Source organism: Falco cherrug, chromosome 1 (assembly GCF_023634085.1).
Source record: "Falco cherrug isolate bFalChe1 chromosome 1, bFalChe1.pri, whole genome shotgun sequence".
NCBI lineage: Eukaryota > Metazoa > Chordata > Aves > Falconiformes > Falconidae > Falco > Falco cherrug.
Window position 1 is genome coordinate 12,928,409 of NC_073697.1, and position 23,477 is coordinate 12,951,885.

General features: G+C 43.3%; 1 protein-coding gene across 1 annotated transcript in view; it reads right to left on the reverse strand.

The window, feature by feature from the left end:
* Positions 1–1,137: 1,137 nt before the first annotated feature.
* Positions 1,138–23,477, reverse strand: part of RNF150 (ring finger protein 150) — a 127,907-nt gene continuing 105,567 nt past the window's right edge. Inside the window, exon 7 of the mRNA XM_055709421.1 lies at positions 1,138–9,124. Within this exon, the coding sequence (XP_055565396.1) occupies positions 9,006–9,124 (119 nt within the window). The 3' untranslated portion in view covers positions 1,138–9,005. The remainder of the gene's footprint in view (positions 9,125–23,477) is intronic.

The following is a 23,477-nucleotide window of genomic DNA, read 5'->3' on the forward strand; positions in this document are numbered from 1 at the left end:
GGCAGGGAGCGAGACGTGTGGGGAAAAGCGAGAGCAGATTCCTTGGCGCTATATATATCTATCTATATAAATCTCAATACCTACAATCTCTTTCCGAAGGCGGCCCGGGGTTTGATTTGGTGAGGAGGGCTTCTGCCCTTGGAGCAGGGCTGGTGGGATGGGGAGCTCCAGGCTGTGCCGCTGACTGGCTGACATGGGTGGGGAGAGGAAAAATAATTCCCAGCATTGCTGATAAAGCCACATTAAATCACACTCGGTTTTCCTCCTCTGAGCCAGCCCGCTGCCCCTGTCGTGAACAGCAAGAGCAAAGCTCAGTGGGAGGGTGGGTGCACAGGAGCAAGGAGGCAGGGGGAGCTGGCTGTGACGCCCAGCCCATGGCTACTGCCTTCCTTGCTCCTGAGTGAGATCCGAGTTAGGGCCCCAACCGATTTGGCGTGTCGACGAGGCCCTGAATGCACTGCTGTGGCTGGGAGAGATGCACGTGTGCTGGCGGCACTGGCCAGCAAGCACAAAACGTGGGCCAGGCTGGGCCCTCGTGGCAGGATGTGGCCCTCCTTCAGGGACTGTTGCCTGCTGCCTTCTGTGCCTACTGGAAAACTCCTCCTTAAGCCTCTTAAAATTTCTTTTAGGCAGGAATTTTACTGTGCCTCAAACCTCTTGTAAGCAGCACACCTATGCTGGATGGCAGGACACCCCCTGGGGCTGCCCCATGGCCCTCTGCTCCCAAGGATGCGGAGCTGTGGCTGACGAGGCAAGAGAAGAGCAGCCGGGAGACCCCTCACAAGGGCCATGCAATTCCCACCGAGGCACGGTGGAGCCGTCACCTTTTAAAGCTATTTTAACACATCACGCCCATCGTCCAGGGTGAGGCTGCAGCTCTCCTCCGGAAGCGGAGGCACTTACCTCCCACGCAGCCGCGGCTGTCCGATCAAAAGAAGCTGAAGGATAGGGGGGACCAGAGCAGTGACTGGGGCTGGAGCGGTGGCACAAGGGCCAGGCTGCCACCTGGGTCCCTTCCTGCTATAGGTTCTGCTCCTGTGAACGTCAAAGTCTGCAGAGGCCGAGTTCAGAAAGAAACAAGCTGCAAGTTCCACACACCAGGAAACGCCACCTTTACACAGTCTGTTAGAAAATATGTACGACACAGTAATCAGATTCGTTTTATTAAAAAACCTGCAATAAAATTCCTTGGAATTCACCATCTTAACTTTGAGAGTTGCAATATTTTACTAGTACATAATAACACAGTCTCACATATTTACATTATAATTCTCTATATAACAAAAATAGCCGTGTTGTACTACTGAATAATGCTTCCAAATATTAGCCTCAACATTTCGGTACTTCCCCCAGTTGAGTCACTGTCCATGCTCTTTAGCATTTACAGTATATAACAAAGCAAGAAGGAAAAAAAAAATAATCCAAAATCTGTGTGCCTCGATTTCAGGCAAATCCCTTTAAGATGATAGTTCTCTGACTCCCACATTTTTCAAGAGAGATAAAGTGCATTGGAGGGGAAGATGTACATGTTATAAAATATCAGAAAAAGAGTTAAAGTATATTTGCAATACTGTACAGAAAGTCACGCTAGAAAAGAAGGCTCGCTTCACAGACTGCTACTGCACTGTTTTGGCAGCAAGTCACAGGTAGCGGGGCGGGGCGGGGGGACAGCTAACGATAAGAAAAAGAACCGCCTGTGCACCGTGTGATTTTGCCACGGTCTTCTCCTAGGTGTTTCACAAACAAAAGTGCAGCCATCTAGAGAAAGGAAATTTTTTTTTAAAATGTGAAGATGAAGGGTGGTTTCCACAGTCAAACACGACCTGGCCAGCCTGCAGAAACCGACTGCCTTATCAGCAAACCAGCTTCAGTTCAGACAGGTTCCCATCTCGAGGGAGCCCCGGTGCAACCAGAGCCACAGCATGTGGGCTGAAGGCCTCCCAGTAAATCCACTCCTCCTGTCCAGAGCAGGAGCAATTACCTTGGAGAATTTCACTGGGACAGGCCATTGCCTCCAAACTGGAAGTTATTTCGGTAAGCTGTGCGCTGATCCATATGGTATTTATTTAGTTAGTGATTTTTCTTCCCTTTTTAACACTGGCATTTGCTGGTATGGCTGTGCAGCGTGTGAGAAGAGACGTGGCTGGAAAAAACTCTGGAGCCATCACTGAAAACCAGGATACTTCTGCTCTGTCCATGAACTGCGTACGAATGGGACACCACATTTTTTTGGTTTGCTTATAAACTACTCTAAATAAAAATAGTTCTCTTCTGGAAATGGATGGAATGTATATTTTGACAAGTACAAAACCATTTTAAATGTTCACTAAATACAAGGAACATTTTGCTATAAAAATCACAGACCCTCCCACCCGCTGTCCCCTCTTTACATTTCTAATTATAAAATGGTACCGACATTTCAGGTTCCTAACATGAAACAAGCTGGAAGGATGGTATTACGTATACATACAAAACGTTTAGATATTTGACATCTGAAATAACTGTATACATTCAGAGCAAACAAGCATCTTGATCTTGCTATTGTTTGTAATGCTACACAGGACTGAAGAATCAAGAAATAAACAAGAAAGGGAAAACGTTTTTTTTTTTTTCTCCTCTCCCCCCCCTTTTTTTTTTTCCCTCCTGGCATTCACTCCAGAAAGAAAGAACTTCCACTGATTCACAATTAAAATAGTTGAGACAAGATTAATTTCAGATGGAAAATTAATCCATTGGCTTTTCATTCGAAATCCACAACACCTTTCATTCATCTTTCTTCTCCATTTCTCCCCTTGAAATGTAGCTCCTGCTCAGAAGGTGGTTTTTTTTTTTTCCTTTGAAAAAGAAGTGCCAAAGAAGAGAAAGAGAGCAGAGTGGGTTTCCAGCTGGGCAGGGGAAGCTGCGCGGCAGAGGGCAGCCTGCTCCTCACCCGCCGTCCCAGCCCGCCGCTGCCATCTGCTATGCGAACAAATGCAGACTAGAAAGTCCATCTGGCGTTCCTCTTTCAACTGCGAAACCATCAATTAGTTCAGGTAACAGCTTGGTAAAATAAAAGAAGCACTTCTGTTGGATCAATCGCCCCCCTTTAAAATGTCTGCAAAAACAACGCCTCCACCCTCATTTTCCCTCACCCCTAAATACTTCATGACATTGTTTTTCACCGCTTGCGTTAACCGAGCCCATTCATTTCTGTCACGCTGGTTGCCCCATATACGCTCACACATTTTGCATCTATAAACCAAATGAATCAACGCTTGGTGTTCTTCAATGGAGCAGCAATCCCAGTCAGCACTGCTTATGAAGAAGCTCAGCTGCCCTGAATCTGCCAAAACCCCACAGTCCACCTTTCATTAGGCTCTCAGGCTGAACTTAGGCTGGCCCCTTGCCCCCACGCCAAACCAGAGCAGTCCCACCTGCTACAAGAGATACAGGGAGCACAAAATGCAAGAGAGGAAGCGATGCAGCGTTAGCTTGATCCCATAATCTCCTTCCCCTGCAACAAAGGCTCACGCTAGAACAAACATTCGCGAGAGGGGCTGGTAAAGGAACGTGCTGGACTTCTCTACCATTTCAGTCCAGCAAAACACAGGCCTCCCAACAGAAACTAAGCACTCTCTCTTCTGTTTATGAGAGTCAGCTTGTCCTGGCCCCTGTTCCTGGCAGACCTGTAACTTTGGCCCTACAACAGGGATCTACAAGCACAACTAATGGTTAAAAATAGTCCATTATTGCTAACGAACAGAAATCAATAAATTACTATTGGTTTTCTTGGTTTGCCCAGCTTATAAATTCCTGTTCCTGGCTTATTTCAAACTATGTGCTTAGTCAGGAGCTTTTCTACAGAGACCACGAAGGAACGAGCCTCTAACAACCGCAGCCTGGGAGCTTCCCAGCTGCCTGGGCTGAAAGGCATTTCCCGCTGTTACGTACAACCTGTGTCGTCATTTCAGTACAGACCAATCGTCACAACAAGGACTTGCAGTTCAGCAATGTATATATCAGGACCTGTGCCCCCATCTCTGCCCGTTCATCACAGAATCCGCTCAAAGGGCTGTGGCATATATTCAAAGGAAAAAGTCTGTAAGGCAAAACGCTGGAAAATCTATACGACGACTGCACTCCAGGTTTAACAAGAATGGCAAATAAAACACACTTTATGGAAAATCTGTAACTGTGTTGTACCGATGACTAGAAGTATACACAGAAGCGTTAAGTGATCTGCAGACACCTGCCAGGGCAACCTGTCCATACGCAAAGGTCTTCTGAGCCAGACATTTTTCAAATTAGATAAGCACTTAGCAAGGGGGAAAGGAGGGTGGGATAACAGGTTTGACAACAAAAACTTTGGAGCACAAAATGCATATCCTTTGAGAAAGATTAAATTCAGAGCTGGATCTATCAAGAGGTGCTTGGGTTCAGTTTGTTAACTAAAATCAGAATATCTCCCGAACGAGTCATTAAACAAGAGACCAAGTACTGCTCCCTTCTTGCAGTGGCTTCCTCTGGATCTGATCCAGGGGTCATTAAAGTACCGAGATCCGAGGGAACTCTTACCGTATGGGATTCAATAACTGTTTTTTTTCCAAATTGCCTCTATAAAGCCTTTTTCTTTAGTGCCACAATCTCCCCCATGCAAAAGTCTAACAACAGCAGCCGCTTCTATTTTTGTTACCATATAGTTTCCATAGTCATACCAATGCACTTTTATATGCATACATGGCAATTTAGTTCTATAGAATACTTAAAAGAATGAACTGCAGTACTGTGATTTTCTTGATCCTGGTTTTGAGGCTATCAAGCAGTCAGAAAATAAAAAAAACCCCAAAACCTCAGCTAGTGCCAGACCTGTATCCCCACCAGGATGGGTCAGCTGTGGGGAAGCGATGGAGAGCTGGTGCCCTGCACATCTCCATACACACATTAGGTCATTTTTGAATGCAAAATTCTGCCCATGTAACTTTTTATGTGTCCTACCTACTGAACAGACCTTTGGGAAGGCAGTTTAGTGAAACCCATGAAAATCAAAGGATACTCAGAGCAGTCTCTGTCTGTCCCAAGTTTCACCCTGTGATCCAGCCTCAGTGAAGATGAGCCCCACCAAGGCGAATGCTTCTCCCACCTACTACGTGGTCATGGAAAAGAAGGAAAAAAAGAGCCTCAGATGACCAGACAGGAAGAGCTCAGAGAGAGACAAGATCAGCTTAATGACAAGAGTGCCTTGCTCAGAGAGCTGTGCCCCCCCTGGCACTGGCCCTGCGCAGGAGGAGCCCTCTGCCCTGTGCTGGCGGACAGTCACAGCGCCAGCCTGCAGAATTATGTGCATGAGCAATTGTTCGTCAGAGGGCACCAGAGGATTTTGCTTTCTCCTGGCTGTGTGCTAAAGGCTGCTCTCCCTTCCGAACAGGCAGTGCTGCATCCCTGGCATCGACATCCCACGTATTTAACGCCACAGCCCAAGCTTAGTGGGCAGCAGTACTGAGGACTCACACAATGCTCAGGATAGGACTGATCTTGCCCAAAGCTTCAAATCAGGAGGTTTCATTTTACCCTGTCATGAATCTCAGTGGAGAGACTCATGTAAGCAAAATTGTGCATGGGCACATAGAACTGCAAAATTAAGGCTTTCATATACGTTACAAACATACATCTGCAGGTCTTACTATTTAGGAAGCACCTCAAATTCCCAAGGCATTTCACACGTTATATATACAAAGAATGTTGTCAGCCAGGTCCTGCTTTAGGAAAACATTTCTATTTGACACAGGGGCTTAATTATGCTCATAGAAGACCTGTTAAAAATAACGTACAAGTCCAAAATCAGCAATAAGTGCTTTTCTGAAAAAGGACGGAATAAAACATCTACTTAAGTGCTTTCCAAAGTTTTGGCTTCAGTGATATGTAACCTGGCTTTGCGCTTGTTATCACTTAACAGTAGAACACCTGAGCAGAGGGATGGAAAAACCTCTTTCCTGAGTGAAACTGCAGGTAGAACTGGGAAAACGAAAGCAGAAAGGCTCCTGAAGCAGATTTGCTAGGATGTCTCTTTTGAAAGACCACAGTACAGTGATATGTAAAAATGTCTCACCCAGCCTAGACCCTGTCGCTGCCAGTGGGCCACCTGTGGACCCTGAGGGACCACAACGAGTATGGGATACTTAGGAAAAGAGCACGCAGTGTGATTCCTCTCCAAAAAGCCTTCATTAACTCCTAGAAATATGGGCAGAGTCTCAGTTACCATCCATGTGATGCCCCTTTAGGACAGCTCCCTCTGATGATTTTGCTGGTCAAAGGACCCAGCTCAGTATCAGCTGGGAGCTTCACCTCCTGCCTTGCTTTTCGACAGACCTCGCTTGCTCTGCTGTGGGTGACTCCGCTATAGCAACAGGTAATTGGTCAATCCATCATTAAGATTAACTTAATTAAGTTTGTGAAATAAAACAAAGACTTTGTGACAGCTCCTCTGAAACACAAACGGTTTGGCCAGGAGTTTTTTGTCTGTGTGCTGGGCTGCAATGGGTGGACACTGAGACATCACTGACAACTTGGACATTGTGTTTGTGATGTTCCTGTGACATGTAGCACCCAGGCTCCAGCGCTAGAGAAGAAACTGGACCAGTGTGTGTACTTTCCATAGAGAGATCTGAGTGTGTATTACCACCTTCACTCTTTCCCCTGCAGTAATTTCAGATGAATTTCATTCCTGTGTGAAGGGCCACTATTTGGTGTAAGCACCACTTAAATCCCATTTCAACACTATCTCCAGAGCTAAAGTGGAGCTGATGCAGTACCTTGTGCAAACCCTCTGGTGTAGGGCTGAATTTCACCATCGGTTTCCCCTAATGCTGTGGGCCTTTCCCATAGCAGCAAGGAATAGAGAAAACAAAAAAAAAAAAAAAAAAAAAAAGGAAAAAAAAAGAAAACACAATTACAGAACCACAAATATCAGGAAGAGTGACCTAGCTCTGCCCTCTGGAATGATGTCTAACTTTTTGAATCAAGTGGATTTCCAGCTGCCTGTATCTCTTTAATTAAAAAGTGATGTCCTTTCAAATGGCTTTATAAAAATGTAACGGCACATTTCCGGATCACGGTTTTGAAGGATGATTAGGCTGTGCTCTTTGCCTCAAAGTTACCCTGCAATTTAGGGACTGAGAACATCACAAAAATTAAGGTACAAAATGAACTGAGTTCTAACTGGACCGAAAAGCACGGAATATAATTCTTCCTTCTTCCTGTACTGAAGAAGTAAGTCAGCCAAAATTTTAGGGATAGTTCTAAACACATTTGCTCCCGAATAAGATCTGACAAACTGAATTTTGGCTGGAAATTGGTTTCCACATCTAACTAGTAATCCACAAGGAGATTAAAGGCAGCAAGAACCCTAACAGTTGCATTCTGAGATGCTGCCATGACACCACCAAGTCAAAATGTTTGACCTCTCCACGAAATTTCGATGCAAGATGAATTGTTGATTCTATGGACTTACTCAGGAGGCAGTAATGTGATGCAAACCATCTGACTGTCACAGAAAGCATGTACTCTTGTGTAACAGTAAGCTAAAAATGCTTCTTCACAGTTGAGTATTTTGACTGAAAAACAAAATCGTACACTGAACAAGTGATGATAAGCTTTCTCCTGGAAAGCAGAGCTCGGAATGAATTAAATAATCATCACAGATCATTATTATGTAGATGTTTTGACTTACGATATAGTTCTGTTTATTTTCAAATTCCCTCCCCTCTGCCCAACATATTTTGGTATATATATATCTATATACAAATTGCAAGTATTCCATTACACTTGCGACAATGTTGACAGAGACTCTGGAGGGCAACAAACCACCTGAACTCCTGTGTTTGAAAAGAAGCAGACAAAACCTGCCATCCAAACTTAAGAAGTGAAACGCACTGAGAAAAAACCCAAAATAAACCAGGAAGTAAACATTTCAGCTAGCTGCTGCCTCCTTCATTAGCAGTTTCTGACACCGGTATCAGCATCTCCAGACCCTTTCTAAGAATATTCTTGTCAGCCGCATAATGCACAGCTGTTAACAAGCTGCCTCTGGAAACCTCTGCAACACTCCTTTAGCCTACTGGTCAGTAAAATTTAGAAAAGACACGATGTTGTACTAGATTGTCTTTTCTAGCCACTGAATTGTGATTTGAAGGAAGGCCATTAATGTGCTGACAACTGCTAATAGCATAAAATAGAGCAAAGGACTACAAGGACAGAGTGAAGGCTTAAGCTTTTCTTTCTCTCCTTCACACTGTACAATACTTGCCTAGAACAGAGCTCCAAATAACAGCCAACACAATGCAGTTTTAACCCAGATCTCAGCAATCTCTGATAATTCAGAGCTCTCTTGCAAATAAAGGCCTTCCCAATATACCATTTCCAAGGCTCCCACTTAAGGAAAGCAGGCTTCCCTTTAATGCAGGGTGCTGGTGCACCATCCTTCTGAAGCCACATGTACTTCATGCAGAAACAACAAGGCAGTGATAAATCTTGGGATTCAGATCATGAAGTGACCAGTGAATGGGAATTCAGATTTCTGGACTGAACTCTTGAAAAAGCTGGGGTCAGTCAACTGAAACAGAGTGTCCGTCCATAACAAACTATAAACAAACAAACAAACATAACAAACATATGCCTTTTCAAAAAAATAGAAACAAACCCCCGATCGAACAAGTGTAGAAAACACTCAAGCTGTCATTTCAGTTGCGTATTTATGAGCCACTGAAGAGTTACATGACCGCTTTCAAGCACGTGGGTAAACTGGAAGCGTTCATCTCCCATGTGAACAAAATGAACGTATGTAGATGATGAAATCGCATCCAGGCAGACACAACTGTTGCTATTGCTTTTCGTGACCATCTCAGAATGGAGTGTGCAGGAGTGACAGTGCTCTGGAGGCATGTGCATGACTGGTCCAAATCCTAGAAAGCTGACTCGGTCCCTCCCTGTGACCCTCCCCTGTAGTTTAGTGTTGGATCTCTGTTCGTTTTTCAAGATTTCACCTCTTCGCAGTCTTGATCAGTGGAAAGCTCCACATCGGACAGTCCAACCTCCATTGCCATAATCAATGAAATATCTGAATCACTGCTGACTGCTGGCTCCTGTTCATCTGTGAGGGTAGAAAAGACAGGAAAAGGGCATTATGGTCATGTCGTTCTGTCAATGTATTATGCTTTTTAGTTCTGCAGAGGGGACCCAGAGGTTTCTCCACCCCTGAGGTTGCGCTTCAACTCCAAACTGTGCTCTTCTTCAGTATCCATCTAAAGCATTTTAAAAAATCAGAAAGTTCAAGCCATCAGTAGCGAGAAACACAATGTCAAGGAGCCTGGATGGGTAACACTTTCTTCTCCTAATCCCCCTAGGACTCTCCAGCCAGGCCCTTCATCTCCCTGACCTTCCTCCCACCACCTGAGCACTTTGCTCCCTGTACCCTTTTATTTCCTCAACCTGGCACCATCCTACTCTCCCCACAAAGGCAGCAAGTTAAGGACAAAGCCGTGGGCACCTGGGGGAGTGAGTCAGCCATCAGGAAAACATTTCTAACAAAAAAAAAAAAATCTGCCCAAACCCTCACTGGGTGACAGAATCTCTGTTAGCGGAGACTTTTAAGAGGGTGCTAGGCTAATGTCTGGAAGGAGTGGTACAGGTGGCGTTAGTTCTGCCCCAGGACTCAGGACCAGGCTACCTGCCTTCTCAGGTGCTTTCTCTCATCCTTTTCCACTCCATTTTCTATTCACCATTTCCTTAAATTTGAAGATACCTTGCAGGTTCTTGATCCAGGCCAAAGGCATCTACTTTAATCCACCATGATCCCAAATACAGTAAGAGTCAGATTATTGACTTTTGCCAAACTGCAAATCCCATCAAACTACAAGTGTAGGAGTAAAAACTTGTTTTTGTTTTGATCCCACAGCACTTACTATGTGTGTATTTAGTAGCAGATAAGGCCAACAGATTTTAAAGGACTAAAAGCTAATTTTATTTCAAGAACAATCAGGAGGAGCAAAGCACACTGGGTGTCTGGGGAGATCTTCAAAGGCACAAAGCTCCCATAGGTGGCTGAGTCCCTGAGAGAAAAAAGTTGATGGCTCATATTTTCAAGTGATTTAATTACAATGATGATAGTTATACTATACATATACTATAACAAGAGAATATATTTAAATCGGTGGCAGTTTTTTCTTTACATAGTTTACTTTCCAGACAATGGAAGCAATGCTCGATTGATGCTAAAAAGTCTAAAAGTTGGTATCTAAGTAAGTAAGAAACATTACAGAGGAGCCAGGAAAATAATAACTCCTCACAGTTTAATTATTCACTTGAAGCTAAGTGAGCACAATTAGTCTCCTCTCAAAAGCTGCATGATTTTTAAATCTGTTCTAGAGAAAAAACCATGTATTTACTTGTACTAGGATTAGACCTCACCTTCTGCGGAGAAAGCTTGAGTGGAATCTGTATTATTCAAACTAAAAGAGTCCGTGCTTTACTTTACAACCCTTCCCAATTTTCACCCTGGAGTATTTTTATACTTTCCTGATTACAAGATAAATAATTAACGCACACAACCTCTTTACAGCTGTATCTTTTTTTCACTGTCAATATGACAGTAGTAAAACATTTCAAGGCCTTGCTTCTGACTACAAAAGTCCTCCACTGGAGGGGGAGGAAGTACTTACAAACTGAGTATCACCTGCAGACTTCAGTGGCTTCAATTACATGGAACCATTAGCTGAACTGCTAGATCCAAGAGTACAAAAGTGCATCACAGACACCTGTATGACCTAAAGCATCATCTGTAGGGGCAACAGCTCCCCGAACCAGAATGATGCGGTTCCAGGCCACTGGGTGATCTATCATTCCTCTATAACTAATAGGATTCTTAAAAACAATGAAAATGATGCCTCAAATGTTGACCTAAGAGCAAGTTTATATTTGCACGACAGAGTTCCTGAGGCTTAGCCATGTTAAACAGCCGCTTGGCGTACTCCTGGGAGAAAGGTGATTTTCATCTGAACTAGCTGTGCCGGAAAGAAGGTCTGACTCAATGGTGACAGCCGCACGCACGCCAAAGAGGCAGCCTGAGCTGCCAATACCAAATGTCAGCATCAAATGAGAAGCGTTTTTGGTGCTGAAAAGCTATTTCAAGAATTGTTGTTTTTTCTAGGGTTGCACAGCAGAGAAAGATCTTAACTGAGTTCAAGACAGGCAGACGTGACAGAAGCAGATTTACAGCTCACCTACCAACCGCCTAACCTATGTACAGGAGCACCCACTTTCCAAACAAGCTAATTTGAGTTTTACATTAAAAATCCTACACAATTATTCAAATTCCTGGCTCTTAGCGTCTTTCCACAGTGTGGGCTTTGTAGCTTGTCTTTAGAACTGAAGTGCAGGTCAGTAGGAACAATGAACAAAAATGTCCATGCCTGTGCCCTGGCATTGCTTTTCCAGCACTGTGGAAGTGCCTAGAAACATGAATGCTTCAACTTCCTTGCTTGCTAACAGTGTGGTGGTTTAAAACCCTAAAGCTACCATCTGCTGCTTCAGCAGAGTGAGGAGAAAAACTCAGACACCACCAACCCTTACACCTTCCCCCTCAGGGAAGGGGTCCGCACTGACATTTCTTTGGAAGACACAGACAACACAAGGAAGTTAATGCACCCCTCAGCATTACGTGCTTGCTCTTGCCAACAGGAGTCCTACTACTGATCCCAGCATGCACAGAATGAAACTCTGGGATGCTTGCATCAGTTACGGATCAGCTGTAGGTAACTCTGGCTGTGAGGTCTACAAACTGCCTCACCGTGGCTACCACACACAACACAGGCTTTCTAGACTGCGTGGGATTTTTTTTTTTTTTTTTTTTTTTTGGCTGGCTGCTCAATAACACGAGCCAGCAGTGTTAGTGACATTTGTTAAAGGTAAGCAAACCTCTACTAAACTGCAAGTGCCAGGAGCTTAGCCTGCATTTTGCATCCTTGCTTTTTAGATCCTATTTACAATGACAAAGCTTATACAATCACACAGCTTGTATAAAAGATGCCCAACTCACTGTTAAGAATTTTCATGGGCTTTCTGCAAGTTTTCTGAAATTTGGTGGTTTTCTTAAAGCCCTGAAGTCAGGCGAGGATCTCAAGTTTCAGTGAAGATCTCAGCTTTCACTTAAAAATAAATGAATCTTAAGAAGTAAAAAGGAAATAAAGACTTTTTCAAAAACGTATCTCTAACTTCTAGACAGATTTTATGTTGATATATCTGATTTGCGACTTAGATGTTTGAGATTGGCAATCCTGTCTAACAACACACACTATAACACTTCCACCGTGTTTTACAGCACCTGACACCACAGGCATAAAGCCTCTTGCTTAACGAAGCAAAAGGCACATCCCAAGCTGCTTTTCAGCCCAAGTGTCAGTGCCTACAGCAGGCAACTGTAGACCTCACTGCCACATTCCTCTCATGTCAGCGAAACGCAATACACCACAGCATGCTGCCTACTTCCAGACAGACTTTTTCCATTCACTCATATTCCCTGACACACATTCATTTGAGAGGTGCAATAAACCAAACTCCTCCTCTAGCCAATATTACTTTAATTATGCGAATGCAGGAAGAATATCACCATGTAGATATGGAACTGCCTTACATAACAGTGGTACAGCCCTTGCTTATTGCAAAGTTCATTAATTTATGTTTATATTTGAGTACACTTGCAACCAAACAAAGATGAAAATAGCTAATTACTCCGGTGCTTTAAAAACATTAAGACTGTACACAAGTAACAGTTACCTACTGTTGCTGCTGCTCCTAACGCTTTGAGTAAGTCTGTAGCGGTTGTACACTAATAAATATTCCAAAAGAAGAAGGTCATACGATGGCTTTCCAAGAAACTGATACTGTTTGCAAGAGTCTTGGGAGGGACCTAAGCATTCAACAGGGAGTGAAAAGTGCATTTACAAAAACCTTCATCTGTCATGTGTTTGTAAGCATACAGGCACGGGCAGAAATCAAGATGTTTTAGTAGGGTCTGCAGTGACAGGACAAGAGATAACGGCTTTAAACTAAGAGGATAGATTTAGGTTAGATATTAGGAAGAAATCCTTTACTGTGAGGTGGTGAGGCACTGTCCCAGGCTGCCCAGAGCAGCTGTGGGTGCCCCATCCCTGGCAGTGCTCAAGGCCAGGCTGGACGGGGCTGGGAGCAACCTGGGCTGGTGGGAGGTGTCCCTGCCCGTGGCAGGGGGCTGGAACTAGATGATCTCTAAGGTCCCTTCCAACCCAAACCATTCTACGATGCTAGGATTCTATATACTTGTAATGACACACTCGAGGATGAGGAACAAGCTGATGTAACTGTGGTGGGTTTTGAACTCACGGAGGCCTCACTCCTGCTCACCGCTGTGCTCCTCCCAAGAAGGCCACATCCAACACTGTGTTCTGATGTCCCTAGGACATGGGCAGTGCTATGGGGCTTTCCTAAAATTGTTCCTGCTTGCCCCAGCGGCTGAGATTTCCCCCAAGCTCACAGAACCAGAAAAGCTGCAGAACCCCATGACTGGGCTAAAAGGCTCATGAGCAATTTGCATCCAGGAAATCAGCAGAAAAATAACACACTAAAATGTTATACAGCAAAAGATTCTCAGCATTGAATGCGTATAAGGTTTGTCTACGATGACAGACCTTTTTCCCTCTCTGGACCCTCAGGTAGCTCTCTGCTATTACACCCATTTGTGAGTAAGCACGGAAGTATCGATTATTACATGTCAAATGAGAGCGGCCAGCAAGTGTGTAATTCGTCTGCTGAAAGTGTAACTAAAACCAACACCCTCCTATTCTTGTGCATTAAAAACTTGGGCCACAGCAATAAACTATTCAGTTGGGAGACAGTTCTCCCTTCCCTCATTTATTATCAGCTCTCCATGAACTAATTCAGCATACTCAGTCCTGCTCCACACACAATTAAACTGTTACACAGAGCTGTGCAGCTGCTAACGGCCTTCTTCATCTTGTGACAGTCACAGGAATGAGAGGGTAAGAAAAAAGCTGCTACCGAGCTGCTGACCTAGGTGTAACCCATTTGCGTAGCCATAAAGTGAGCGTTTAGCACAAGAAACAAATCTTGTTTTGCGCAGATCTCCTGTTCTTGATGGTAGGTGCCCAGCTTTGAGGAGAAATGAATAATTATTGATTGATCCATCTAATGAAATGCTGTGAAAAATTCAGCTGGCAGAAGCTGGCAGAAGTTGTACAGCAGATAATGGGATTGTCTAAAACCTCATTTTGACAATATACAGCAAAACGTGGACTTGATTTCATTACTCATTTCACATTCTCACCATGGTGAAATACACATTTCAGAACTCCTAATTTTCTGAAGATAGAACATGAAATCCCTGATGACAGGTATGCTCGCAGATCTAGATAAATATCTAAAATTTATCTGTTAGCATGAACCTTATTCCAGTCTGGGGCTTGCTTCTACTAAACAAACATTGCCTCCAGGCAGGTATGTCTAGAAGCATTTTGCTCTGGAAGAAACCAGAAATGTGACCATCTCCTGGAGCTCTGAGGACCTGAGAAGAAAACATATCCAGGCTCATTAGAGGCATTGATATGGAATCTTTACCAAAACAGATTCTGTTCAGCATGAAGCCACAGCAAACTGTCAACGCAAGCAGTGTTATTCAGATTGTTTCCATTATCAGAACAACGAGAACACTATTCGTCACATTTGATTTATGACAGCCTGGAGCCCTCTAGTTTTCTTTGCCCAAGAATGCACTTCACCATACAGAGTTTACTGCTCTCTGCTACTGCGGCCCTGCCACAGCATCACTTTGCTGCTTATAGTCTAAAAGGAGGAGCATGGTCCTATGAAGTTAGTACCTCAAATAGCAACCCCTTCCACTTTATTGCTAAGACCCTCTCCTTCAAAAAATTACCAGTTCTTAAAATCATTCTCAAATTAATCATCCAATACTTCTTATTGAATCATTTTACAAGTCTCAAATACTTCCATGTCATCTTGATAATCGTAACACTTTAGAACAGGCTATAACTGCACTAAGAAAAAACAACTGAAATAAAACACACAAAGAAATGCCTATAAAATCTTTAACACAAAAGCAGCAGGGGGAATATGTTTGAGGAGAAAGGGTTATAAAAAACCTGTTACTATGCAGTCCTTTTGTACAAAGAGGCTAATAAAATGGATGAAGAAATCTGGCCAGCTACAACTGAGAACAAAGTACTGGGGAAATACTTTATTGCTGTTCCCTAGCATCAGAGACACGCTTATCTGAGCAGCAAGGGGAAAAAGTACTTGAGCATGGTAACTGCTTTTGGAAGAAAAGGTTAAGAGTCTTTTCCATAAATAACAAGCCAGAGCTCTGTGAATGTATTAATGGCAACAGGGCCTCATCCAGTGGATAAAGCAGATGATGTCTGAAACACATTGCAAAGAACATCCGAACATCAGCACACCAGGAAGAACCAAATGCCATGACGTGGCAAGATTCATCCAAGACAACATTTCAAGAATGTGTTAAACTGAATGAAACCCCGAAGCAGTTGAGAGACTGGGTGACATAAACACTAGACTCCCTCCCAAAGAAAACTTGTTTTTTCTTCTTACTGCGTGAAAAGGCAACAAACTTTCTTCCCTTAATCTTTCTCTAGGATATATGTTTTGGGAGAATGGCATCTCTTAACGGAAAACAGCCAAAGCCACAGTTCCCTGTCTTCAAACACCCTGCAGTACAAAGGGGTAACATCATCATCATCATTCTGGCCTTCACTGATTCTGGGTAGCCAGGTAAGAACCCATAAACCTGATTTTTTCAGTTACAGCATTAACCTGCCCATTGTCTGACTCAAGCATATCTTCTAGTAATTTCGGCTACAGTTGCAAGTACTCAGCACTTCTAGAAATCATATACAGTATCTCAAGTCAAGTATCAAATAATGAAGAGGAAATTATTAGCAATACAACCAACTTTCTGAAGCCTAAATTTGGAACATGTTGTACTTAAAGGAATAAAATTTAACACCAGTTACTCCAGAAGGCTATTTGTGTTTTGGCAAGACCAATAAACTAATTTTCATAAACAGCATAGAAAGTATCGGCACCCAAATGCTCTCTCCCAAAAATAGGGGGGAAAAATCTGTCCAAATAAGGACATGTGATATAAAACACATGGAGCAGAGCACAAACACATTTGCAGAAAGCTGAGCAAAAGGGGAAGAACATGTACCAGATGTTCTTGCAGGGAGACAGTTGGGCCCAATTGGCGGGAAAAGCAAAGTTGGTGGGTTTTTTTTTCATTGAATAGCTATATCTATCTTTAATGAGCATATACTAGCTCCTTGGGATTTTGTCCACGAATCAGAACACAAGGCCTTTGAAATTCACAGCACTTATTAACATTATTTTAGGAGTCAACACTTTGGAGATGTGTCTTCTCTCTAAGCGAGGCTGGCTGACATTTTGGGATCTCTTGATCAGCTGCCTTAGTGCGGAGCTGCCAACCCTCTCTGTGATACTATGAGCATGCCTCTGCCAAGTATGACACAAGAAAACTTAGTATCTTTACTGTCAGTATACTTTCCACTTTCGCCTTACTTTTATGGGTCATGCTCGTCACATTCCTGCCCTGGGACCAGCAGGGAAATTCCTTCTGTGGCCTAGATACTGCAGTATCATTTTATCTTCCCATGACTACTCTTTCCTCTTTCCTTCTGGAAACACTGTCAAAATATCAGAAAGATTACCTGAACAGTCAACAGAGTCATCACACTAAGGTCCCTTGCACTGACCTCTGTGCGCTTGTTTCAGCTAATCCCCATATTCGAGGTCCTTCACAATTTATCTGCACATCTGGTCATGCTACGAAGTAGTTTCTTCCATCTTTAACTGATCCCATTCTTCAGTCCTGCACTCTCCGCTTGTTTGATTGCCAGACAAGAACCACTCTACCTCCTTCACAACAGGGCATCCAGTCTCTTAAACCTTTGCAAAGCTGCTTTTCCTTTTTCCCTCCAAACCTTCCCATTGTCTGAAAGGGGAGAGCAACAGCGGGATGCTGCTGCACACCCTCCTCAGCGGTCACCGCTGGTCATCTTCAGTGCCCAAATACTGCACCAGATGCACCTCTGGTCAGGACAGCATGTTCTTCTGATGTCCACAGAAAGTTTCAGAAAAATAAACGCAAATGCTTTTCATTCAATGTACAGATTATTAGAAATGACTGTTTTTTAGAACATGCAAAATTCTTCATGTATTTGATTGAAAATCAGAAATGAGATCTCCCATAAAAAGGGAAAAGATTCAAAAATACTGAAGCATGGGGCTGAAACTACATGACAGTTTTGATTCTCAAGTACCTTTGCTCCCTTTGGTAATGTATTAAATAGTCAAAGATCTTTAATTCCGAAAGCACTTAGCCACTTTTGGTAACATCCCGCCGTTTCCTACATCACACTAAGAATTATAAAAAACATTAGATTCAGTTTTCCATTTCAATTTAAACAAAAATTCTAATTCAACTCATCAGCAAACTCACTCACAAAAAAGCCTCTCGGGCCCAGACTGAACTAAAATCACTGTTATTGTGCAGTCCCAAGCACTGTATGAACACTTCATGTGCAGGTATTACTCTCTGATCATTTCTATTACTCTTGCATTTAATTTCTCTGTGGGCAGACAAAGTTTCTGACTTAGCTGGAGTACGGATCCCTGTACCAGCAGCATGCCAGAGCCAAGAACTGGATGCCCAGCCCCGCTGCCTTAGCTCACCCTTCTGCCACCTACTCTGACTCAGCGCTGCTAGTCCTTTGACTGGCCAGGGAGTTGACTTAATTTACAAAAAACATCTGCAAACTACCCTGGAAACATTTTTTGCTAAGCTAGCAGCTAAACAGGCTGGCTCAGTCAGAAGGCAAGTAGTGCAGCCAACTTCAGGAAAGAAGCATTCAGAGAGAAAGGAAGGGGAAGGGACCCCGCCTCACACCTGACATCTGCAAGCTGTCCCTGTGGTACCATGATGTTATATGTCTAAAACATCAGTTGTGGCATGGGGGCTACTTTCTTACTTGGTTTTCTTAGCAGCTGCTAAACCAAGGCTCCTTGGTGTTACTGCAAAACAAATAGTAATAAGTGATAAAGTTAAAAATAATCAGGCTTTGTCATGTTAATGGTGCGTAAGGGACACTGCAAGGATTCTTCCAGTAGCCAAGGTGAGAAGCATGGAGAGACAGACATCGTTTGAGCAGTGAGCAAACATCTTTAATCATACTGCCAGCCATTTAAAAATCTGAAGGCATAGCAGGTATGTGACAAAAGCAGAGATAAGTGCTGTACATACTAGCATATGTTATATGCTATATATCATAACAGCAGGCTGTCAATCAAGAGACTTTTTACATCCAAGAAGTATACTCACACAATTTAATCATGTGCATCTCAGTTTCCATGGGCTATACTGGTGACTGCCATTGTGACCGAACTTTCTTATATATCTATATTTTAAAAACCCGTGTCAGCAGTGTGCTCTGCTTCCTGCAAGCCTGAAAGGAGAAGGAAATTACAGCCTGACTCAGACACATCATGTGCGGGACTGAATGAGCGAGACTGCAATGATAAGAGAAACTTCTGTTCTGTTCTTCAGGAACGTTAAGGAAGCAACATCCTTTTCACGGGGTGATTTAGAGATGTACTGGCCAACAGCACACAACGCCCTCAGTCACACCGGAGAGGAATCGCAATACCCCCAAAGCATGACACACTATTAAAGCAGAAGACTCAAGCTAAGCTAGTAGTTTCTTAAACCTTTTTCTCTGGTCTGACCATGCTGCACAGCTGTGACCACTCCCTGGGGGACTCAATGGCAGAAGCAGCTGACAAAGCCACCTGAGATCGCTCCTTCTCAGGACTGCAGATCCCACCTGCACAGCAGCTCTGCTTTGCCCTGCTGCTGCTGTGCCCCCTGCTCCTGGCCAGGATGAGCGAGAAAAGGGATGCTCAACCCACAGGCACACTCCCTCCCACGGTGGCAACCGAAAAGCCCATCCCAGAGCACCTGCAGCTGGGTGGTGGCCAAGGCTCGGCAGGGTCTGCTGGCACACTGCAGGGCCTGGGCGAAACTGCAAGCCATCACTAAGATCTCTGCCTAACAGCTAGGTCCTGCGAAGGCACCCAGGACTGTGGCCCTCCTGGAAAGTGGGAATGCCACGTCTGGTACTCGGGAATGCAAGAAGGGACGTTTGCTGCTTGGAAGAGCAACCCACCGAGACCAGGACGTGCAAGTGGACCTGCAGAGCGAGCCCTGGCTAAGGCTGTTGTAAGAGATTTCAGATTACTGCAGCTCTTCTTCAAGGATGTTAGAAGGTTCTCACTCTTACTTCAGCTCATGCATGAGGTGGCTACTAGCCAGCGAAAATCTGCACGGGGGCAATTAATTCTGAGAACTTGATGTGAAATATAGACCGCTGTGACAAGCAGAAAAAGATAACGTTACTGCCTAATCACTATGAACTGCTTCCTCAATTACAAGTATGCACGCAGCTGTAACAGAAAACAGCTTGCTTTAAAGACAACTCCTGTTAATTTTGAATGAGGGATTTGGAGAAGCTCATGTTGGTCTGGCTGAGTCTGTCTGTCATGGCAGCATGTGCATGATTTTCAAATATGTCTCTTTAAATACCTTTTACTGCATAAGCTCTCAAAACCCCTAGGTCACTAGCAAAGCACAGTACTGAGGAATCATACACTGAACTTTCAAGAACAGTTACATCCTTGCGCAAAGATGTCACAAAAATGCCTGTGCATATGTTAGAGGACTTAATGAGAAAATACACAAGGAGGTGGCTGAAAAGCTCAGCTGTGCTGGAATTACTTGAATAAAGTGCATGTGTATCTTCTCTCCCTCTCTCTCTCACAGTCCTGCCTTCCCTTCCAATGCTGCTAACACTCCACCTTTGATCCTCAGGATATTTCCAGGACAAAGGGGCAAGTCATCAACCCAACACCTCCTGGGCCTTTGAGTTTTGTGTGTATCGCTAGGAACCTCTTCCTCACCACGCGTGTTGGTGATGGTGATGCTTGGCTGACATTTAATTCCACTAGAACTGTCCACAATAGAAATTTTACCCCCTGGGATGTCTTCTCATTAGGTATGAAAAAAGTGCACACAGTAATGAAGCCAAAAGAGGAAAACCCCACAGTGGTGGTAGAGGAACTCATGTGTTGGATATGTAATTTTTTACTGTTGTCACCAGCAAAAGACAACTTTTAACAGTGTAACTTTTACCTTGAGGGAAAAAACAGTCTTCCTTTTTGTTCAGTATAAGGAAACAACACACCTGAGAGCAGGCCTGGCTCTGTTGCAGCAACAGCTCCGACGCCTGAAGCAGGGCACAGCTGTGGGACCACCATGCCTACCAACTCTGGCCAGATTAGTACTGCATTCAGTGGTCATTCACCCACACAGCTTCAGCATCCTCTGTGCTACCCAAGAGCTGCCCACAAAAAACAGACATGCGCAGGCACTGTAACATTGTGGCTCACACTTTTGTTTTTTTCCCCCTCCTTCGACAGCTTGTAGCAAAATCAGTGCCTTGCCTCCCACCAGCCACCGGTGGACTTGCAGGATTTGATCATTTCTGCTCTCCTGTCAGATGCTCATGCTCCTACAGGACTGTCAGCTACACACCCCCCAAAAAACAGGAGACTTTTGACCAAAGTACACTGCTTTAATCTAAAGACCAATCGTCACAAGTCCATAAAAACTGAGAATAAACGACAGAAACAGCACAGCAACCCAGAGAAAATATGTTCTTGAACTTTACAGGACTGTCTAACCTGATTTGAATCAGACAGCCTAACTATATATATATATATATATATATATTTATATTTTGTCCTAGGTCATGGCTTATCTACTTACTGTAGTTGAAAAGATAAAGATCAATTTAAGTGCAATTCAGCTGTAGAAATGTAGAAACACTGTACAGTGTCTCCATGACCCTGTAAGAAATCCCCTGTTTAAAAGCAAAGTACAGTCTCACAAACTCCACCAGGTACTGGAAGATGTAGTCATTCGTGATGGCGTGGCATCAGCACCAGTACAACATTCTGCAGACAAAGTCTGATGCATGTTTTGGAACAAAGTAAGAGCCTGAACAGACAACTGCAGCCATACCCTACAGCTATACTACTTCTGCTGTGCTAACATGGGCACATAGGTAAATGGACATTTTTCTGAATACGTGGAGGGGACGGTTCAATTGGTTAGCCAGGCACTTTAATGTCTACACAAAACATTTAAGAATTAATAGAAAGATCAGTAAAGGAGAACAAGAACATCCAGTTTTCCATATAGAAGAAACAATTTTAGCTATTTTTATGTGCATTAGCAATGAAGAAAAATAATGTGACAAGCTGAAGTGTCACCCCTTAATTTCATTAGAATTGCAGTATTTTATTTTTTTTAATAAATTCTAGATGCTTTAAAGGTAACATATTCTGCTAATTTGAATGTCCTTCCTACAGGCTTTTTACAGCATCCATACACTCCGCTTTTGAGGCCCCCAAGATAATTTAAAAATTCTGCAAGGAAGCTTCTTTTAATATCCAGTGTCGCAGAGACTTTACATAAGGAATTGAAAACAGTGTACACTTCCAGTGCCCCATGTGCAGATGCACGCTTGGTAGGTACTTGGGTGTGATCTTCCTTCATACACACACAGAAAAGACAGCCCTGATCTTCACTGAGCACTGACAAACACTTAAGATGAGTCACTACCAACTGCCGGAGCTACCATAAACGTCTCCTTTAAAATAAGTAACCCAAACCGCTTCACTGTTTTCAGATTTTTCATCTTCTCTGGAATCTAAGTGACAATGTTTTTTAAAACAATAGCAAGAAAAGGTGGCTAGTGCAGAAACCACGCTTCAAAATAGCTTCAGTAGAACAATTTGTTTAACACATGGAGTATTTCTCTTTATTAAAGAGGAAGCCCTAGGAGACTTGCACTGGAAAGGATGTCCTGGGTAGCTGAGTCTACTCTCCACTACTGTAGTGGCTGCACGATATAATCCCTTTCAGATTTGCTAGCAATTAGCATCATTCACTGTACAAGCTCCCCAGCTACTTAGTTCATCTCTTTGCCAGTGCAGAACCCTCAGCCGGATGTCAGTTAAAAGCTGTAATACCTGGTTTTCAAAAGAACTCTTTATGCAACACCAACCCACAGAGATTTACTTTTTTTTTTGTACATCCTATGATGACAGATGAGTTCAGCTGCTAACACTCCTTTCTCTTAAACCTCACAAGCCTATCAAACCTTGCAATACATTTCACATTCCAGTGTAATTTTGCAGTTTTTGAACAGGAATTATTCCAGCTCTGATCTTCCCTGCAGCCTACTCAATAGTTTCACTTTAAGTAACTTTTTCTATCTGAGGTTGCGTCCGGTTCTCTGAGAAGAGAATCTGACCATGGCTCAAACAGAAATCTCCCTAGCAAAATGTAAGCTGTTATACTTAAGACCTCCTAAAACAAGACCTTCCCACTATTTGGATGGATTGTGTACCACCAGGGAGGTCCCCGTGTGCCACTGGGCAGTTGTAGGCAGAATGTGCCTTGTGCCAGGCTGTGGGTTGGCATCGTGCACAGGGTGCAAAGTGACTCAAACTGCTGCCGACATTTATGGATTGCAGGTAGGATATGACATCGTCAACACTGGTATAATCTATACATTTTGTGTAACTGTGACTGAGTAGTAGCAGGAAGAGTAAAGTTGATGTATGCAGCCAGAAACAACCCATAGTTTCCAGCAGGAACATTTTCCAGGACTTTCTGAAAACTTAAGCAAAAAACCCAATTTAATCTGTCTATGCATTGCTGTTTTTATGAGAAATGTGGCTCTTTTCATTACTTTAGAAATCAGAAAAAGACCCCACCCCAGAGACTGTATCAAAACCTTTCCTTCTTGGAAAAGTAAAACCTCTTAAATGTCCTTTGGCTCTCTTTTAGGTTGCTTTCACGGTTTGTTTAAAGGATTTAGCAATATTTTTGATGTCACCAAAAGCATTCTATAGGAAAGAAAAATAAGCACATTTAAAATTCATCACAAACACATGAAACGAGGATTAAAATATGACTAGGAGGTATACAGAACCACTGCCTATTTGGTGTCCAAAATGTTACTGTTTCTTGCAGCAGGGCTAGTGTACCAGATATCATTCTAAAAAGCTAGGCTGTGTGTATTATTAATGCAGATTTACAGGGAAACACATGAGTACAGAACAACAACCAAGAAAAGCATTCATAAAGAAAAAGGTCAACAGTTTACCTCGCTATCTTCATTTAAGAAATTTCAAATCAGTTGATGCCAATCTCCTTTAATTGGAACATTTCTTTAACAATGCTGCAATGGCTCAACATTTTGGGTTTTTCCCCATTA